Here is a 6,076-nt window from a genome sequence, read left to right on the forward strand (position 1 = left end):
ACGTTCAATGCACATCCCATCTGTCTTTCTAACTGAGGATTGATCATCTTACCCCATGTCTGCTCAATTGATTATCTTTTTTAGGTGTATAGATTTCATTATGTTTATCATATCTTATAGGTCTATATAAGTGAGTATATCCCATGTTTGTCTTTCTCCTTCTGGGATATTTCACTCAGAATGATCTTTTCTAGATCCCACCATTTGCCTGCAAATTTCATGATTTCCTCCTTTTTGATTGCTGAGTAGTATTCCATTGTATAAAAATACCACAATTTCTGTACCCATTCCACCGTTGATGGACATCTGGGTTGTTTCCATGTTCTGGCTATTACAAATAGAGCTGCTATAAACATGGTTGAGCAAGTGTCCTTTTTGTGTACTTGAACAAACTTTGGGTATATACCTAGCAGTGGTATAGCTGGGTCTGGAGGAAGCACTATTCCTATTTGTCTTAGAAAGCGCCAGATAGCTTTCCAGAGTGGTTGTACCAGTTTACATTCCCACCAGCAGTGGAGGAGGGTTCCCCTTGCTCCACAACCTCTCCAGCATGTGTTATCGCTTGAGTTTTTCATCTTGGCCATTCTGATGGGTGTAAGGTGATATCTCAGGGTCGTTTTGATTTGCATTCCCCTGATGGCTAATGAGGATGAGCATTTCTTTAAGTGTTTTTCTGCCATTCGATATTCCTCTGTTGAGAATTCTCTGTTTAGCTCTGTTCCCCATTTTTTAATTGGATTACTTGGTTTGCTGCTTTTCAGCTTCTTTAGTTCTTTGTATATACTGGATATTAGTCCTCTGTCAGATAAAGGGTTAGTGAAGATTCTTTCCCAATCTGTAGGCAGTCGTTTTGTTTTGATGACGGTATCCTTTGCTTTACAGAAACTTTTCAGTTTCATGAGGTCCCATTTATTGATTGTTGCTCTTAGAGCCTGTGCTGTTGGTGTTCTGTTCAGGAAGTTGTCTCCTGTGCCAATGAGTTCTAGGCTGTTCCCCACTTTTTTTTCCAATTGATTTAGAGTATCTGGTTTTATGTTGAGGTCCTTGATCCACTTTGACTTTAGTTTTGTGCAGGGTGATAAATATGGATCTATTTTCATTTTTCTGCATGTAGACATCCAGTTGGTCCAGCACCATTTGTTGAAGATGCTGTCTTTTTTCCATTGAATGGAATTGGCTTCTTTGTCGAATATTGAGTATTCATAGGTGTGTGGGTGGCGTCGGTCCGCCCGCCCACCCTCTCCCTCCGGGAGCTCCTCCCACACACTCAAGGGTTCAACATTAGCCATCACTCTGTCCCTCGAGAAACTCATCCACGCACACTTGCACACACAGACACACACGCGCGCGCACACACACACACGCTTGCATTTGCCCCGTTTGCGCCTGCGTACTTTCCTCCCACAGGTACAGCTAGTCCTCAGCACACGCTCAGAGTGCTCAGCTTCCTGAAGAACTCTCCAGACACCAGAGAGAGACAGCACCAGTCTGATCTGCAGAATCCAAAAACAAACAGGGAAGGTTTCAGATAAGCCAATGGCCAGAGGTAGGCGAAAGAACACTTCCAACATAAATCAGGACATCATGACTTCACCAGCAAACCCCAAAATCGATGGATACACCAATTCAGCAGAAGCACAGGAAAATGATTTTAAAGCCATGCTTGCCCAATTATTTGAGGCTCATAAGGAGGAAATGAACAAGTCTTTCAAAGAGATGGCCAGTCAATTGGAGGCAAAGAAAGAAGAAATAGACAATATCCTTAAAGAAACACAGGCAAACATAGCCAAACAAATAGATACACAAGTAGAGGAAAAATTAGTGGCATATAAGAAGGAAATGAAAAAAGAAATAGAGGCCATCGTAGAGAGACAGGAATCCAAATTCAAACACATGAAAGAAATGGTGCAAGGCATGAAAACAGAATTAGAATCAATAAAGAAAACACAAAATGAGAAAACCCTTGAGCTGGAGAACTTGGAGAAAAGATCAGGAACCACAAAAGTAAGCATCACCAACAGAATACAAGAGATGGAAGAGAGAATCTCTGGAGCGGAAGACACACTTGCAGAAATGGATACTTCTCTCAAAGAAAAAGTAAAATCAGAAAAGTTCCAATCACAAAATATCCAAGAAATCAAGGATGCTATGAAAAGACAAAATCTAAGAATAATAGGAATTCACGAAAAAGAAGACTCCAGACTCCAAGGTCCAGAAAATATTTTCAAGAAAATCATAGAAGAAAATTTTCCCAACTTAAAGAAAGAGATGTCCATAAATATACAAGAGGCCTACAGAACTCCAAATAGACTAGACCAGAAAAGAAACACATCACGTCACATCATAGTCAAAACACTAAATCTACAGAACAAAGAAAGGATATTAAAAGCAGCAAGGGAAAAAGGCCAAGTAACATATGAAGGTAGACCTATCAGAATCACGCCGGACTTCTCATCAGAAACTATGAAAGCCAGAAGGGCCTGGGCAAGTATCATGGAGACTCTAAGAGATCACAAATGTCAACCCAGACTACTATACCCTGCAAAGCTTTCAATCAACATAGATGGAGAAAACAAAATATTCCATGACAAAACTAAATTTATACAATATGTACATAGCAAACCATCCCTACAGAAGATACTAGAAGGAAAACTCCAATCCAGTGAAAACAAATTCACCCAAGAAAACAGGGCATACAGATAATGTCCCAACAAAAATGAAAAGAAAACAAGCAATGAAACAGGGTTAGTTCATCGACTCCATTACAAAAGGAACTAACATGCATTGGTCACTATTATCTATCAATATCAATGGACTCAACTCACCAATAGAACAATCTTGTGGAAAGGATAAAAGAAGAACATGGAATGTAGAAAAAAATATTTACACAATAATGTAAACACACACATATATATAGATATCTTATATAACAACAGTGTTCTTCTAAGAACAAAAAGTATATCTTTCCTTAAGTGTTCAATGAAAATATGACATATTGCAATGCAACAGAAGACAGACCGAAAAAAAAAAGAGAATATCATCATAGGCATCAAGAACACCAGAATTTTAGAACTGAAAACATCTTAATTTAAGTAATACATGTATTACTTACATGATTGGCAAACGTTTCCTTCAACTTTGGGATTATCTTTTTGCTTTATTAATGGTATACTTTAAATCATAAACATTTAAAAACTAAGCCTATAGCTCAGAAGAACACTTGCCTAGCATTCATTGAGGCCTAAGTTCAACCCTAGCATTGAAAAAAGTAAAAATTAAATGTTTCTTCAGACATACAGCTTGATCCTCATATGGAAACTCTAAGAGCAGGAGCAGGCACTATCTCTGACTCTGTTGCCTGTCTTTAGATCTCTCTCCTCTATCTGGACTGCTTTGTCTAGCCTCAAGAGAAGAAGATGAGCCCTGTTCTACTTGATCTGCCAAGGTGGGTTGATACCCCCAGGAGGTCTCCCCTTCTCTGAGAAGAACAGAAGTAGGCATAGGTGGTGGGGAGGGGAGAACTGAGGGAGGGGCTTAGAGGGGAAGACAGAGGGAAGTTTCAACCAGAATTTAGGGTTAATCAATTTATTAATTAAAAAATTAAATGTTTCTCACATCGGTGAGGACCAACTATTTTATCTTCAGTTTATATTTTATCTTCAGTTTATATTTTATATTCACTGTTTTCTTGCCCTTTCATTGTCATAACCTAGACACATTTGCCCAAATCATGTCATGAAAGTTTACCTCTGTTACTTAAACATGCTGGGGCTTGAGAGATGGCTCAGTAGCTTGGAGCACTAACTGTTTTTGCAGTTTGGCTCCCAGCTGTGAGATGCCTGTAACTTACAGCTCTAGGACACTTGATGTGTCCTCTCTCTCTCTCCCTTTCTCTCTCTTCCCCCTCCCTTCACACACACACAGAGACACCATCCAAACTGAATACATTTTTGGAAAATGATTCATAAGTTGGTTGTTACATTTTGGGTCTGGGATCCATTTTGTCTTTTGGAATATCCTACAGAAAGAAGGAATATTCCTTCCATCAACTTGTGAATGTCCATCTATTTGTCCCTAGATTTCCTGGACGTCTATGAATCTCTTTGGAATAGTTGTCTATACCACTTTATCTAATTCTTGCCCTCTGTTATCTTCTAAGTGCACCACAATCCAAGTTTATTTCTCCTAACAAGGTCACCTCTGAATTGCCCAGTGCTTGATTCAGTATTTCTCTCTTTGACCTGTAAACAGAACTGAGTCCTCTCATCTCTTCATCTTACTCTACTTTTCCCCCAGGACCAAAGCACCCAAGATGCATCACCTTTTTAGTCCATGCATATCATGACTGCTGACAGATTACACTGAAAAAGAACACACTAGAAACATAAGGAAGAAGCTACAGAATGTGCTAGATTTTGGCCAAAAGAACAAAGAAAGCCAAATAAAAATGGGAGGAATGTATTTTCACAAGACATAAATTGTTTCCACTGAGAGCTTCTACTTCTAAATTCAGTCAAACATAAGAATCTTTACAAGTAACAAATACATTATCAGACTTTGAGAGGAAATAAAGAATTAACCCTTTATCTCTGCAGTTTACAATGAAGATGTGAAGGAACATGCAACCTCATAAGTCTTGGCTTGTCTCTACACATGATAATTCCATGAATGACATGAGTCATGTTCCACAGGTTAGAATTATAGAGGATGATGAGCATACAGACAGTTTCATTCAACAAAAGATTTTGTATTTAAGAAATCACACATTCTGCCTTGATGGTGATTCATGCCTATAACTCTAGATCACTAGGGGTGCAGGTGAGAAGAAGAGTTCAAGGCCAACCTCAGCTTCACAAGTTGTCCAAGGCCAGCTTGGGTTACCTGAAATCCCATCTCATAAAATAAAAACAAAACAAAAAAAAAAAAAAAAGGGAAATCACTGTGTGTGTGACTGCTTTCACTCATCCTGATAAAGTCTAAAGTAAGGCATGCTTCCTTCCTAATTTGTTCTTAACGTTAGTTTGGATGCTTTTATACTCTAGAAGTACCTAGGTGTGTGGTGATTATCAACAATAGAAGACCTGCCTGTGGTCCCTAAAAGAGTGATCTCAGAACACTCAGCAGCCAGTCTCTTCCTCTTCAGAGTCTGTGCTCAGCTCCCCCTGTGGTTTCTGTCACTGTGTCACTCAGAGCACAGTAGTACACAGCCGAGTCGGACTCTTGCACTGAGGCTTTCTGCAAGTGGAAGGATTTGGTTTCCTTATCATGTGTGGCTTCAAACCCTCTGCTGCTTCCCTTGTCATTAGCCTTTGAGACTCTAAAGAGGAGCTGTGGACCTTCTCCGGGATACTGCACATACCAGAACAGGGAGGGGTACTGTTTAGTTTCATAGGAACAATTCACAGTCATAGAACTCCCTTCAGAGAGTGTCACTTGGCCTTCTGTCTGAGTAACCGAGTCTCCATTGCTTTCTCCTAAAAAGAGAAATTAATAACAGTTCAGTACAGCTATGATCTGGGTTCTGCTTCATAGGAAAAAGAGTTTTAAAAGTTTACATCAATAGCATGGGGCAAGACAGAAGCTCAATGAGTCATTCCACTTACCAAGCACTAAGAAGAGTATAATCATCAGGCCAAGGAAGGAGTTCATTTTCTGAGCTACTGGATGATGTGGACCCTAACCTCTTATGTTAGGAAAGATTACAGTTATAGTGAAAAGATGATGGTGAGCTCAGAATTAAACAGGAAATGGCTATGTGTTGGGTAGACACACCCCAAACACATGTGGGCAATGTGTGAACCTTGGAAGATTGTTGACCTATATTCTCAGAAGTCAATGACATTTCTTGGCTCTTTTATTATGCCTACAACACCTGTAGCCATGGCATGGTATTTCTGTAATTCTGAATAGTAGTTGTGACAGGTTTAATTGCACCTTGTGTGTTGTATTACCTGGTAATACATTTCCATGTCATTTCTAAGTGTCTCATGTAGCCAGTTTTGTACATGTTGTAATCCACTGGAAAAAAAATGACACAAGCAAGGAATGTTAACACATATTTAACCACTACCAAATT

At 39.4% G+C, this 6,076-nt stretch overlaps 1 gene segment (V, D, J or C); it reads right to left on the reverse strand.

The window, feature by feature from the left end:
* Positions 1–971: 971 nt before the first annotated feature.
* On the reverse strand, positions 972–5,649 carry LOC132656615 (T cell receptor alpha variable 9-1-like; the record flags this gene model as incomplete). The annotated part of the segment is given in 3 exon segments: positions 972–997; positions 5,187–5,474; positions 5,604–5,649. Coding segments are annotated over 3 exon segments (360 nt in total), but the record flags the coding sequence as incomplete, so codon positions are not given.
* Positions 5,650–6,076: the final 427 nt, after the last annotated feature.

The sequence above is a fragment of the Meriones unguiculatus genome, chromosome 9 (genome assembly GCF_030254825.1).
Source record: "Meriones unguiculatus strain TT.TT164.6M chromosome 9, Bangor_MerUng_6.1, whole genome shotgun sequence".
NCBI classification, from domain to species: domain Eukaryota; kingdom Metazoa; phylum Chordata; class Mammalia; order Rodentia; family Muridae; genus Meriones; species Meriones unguiculatus.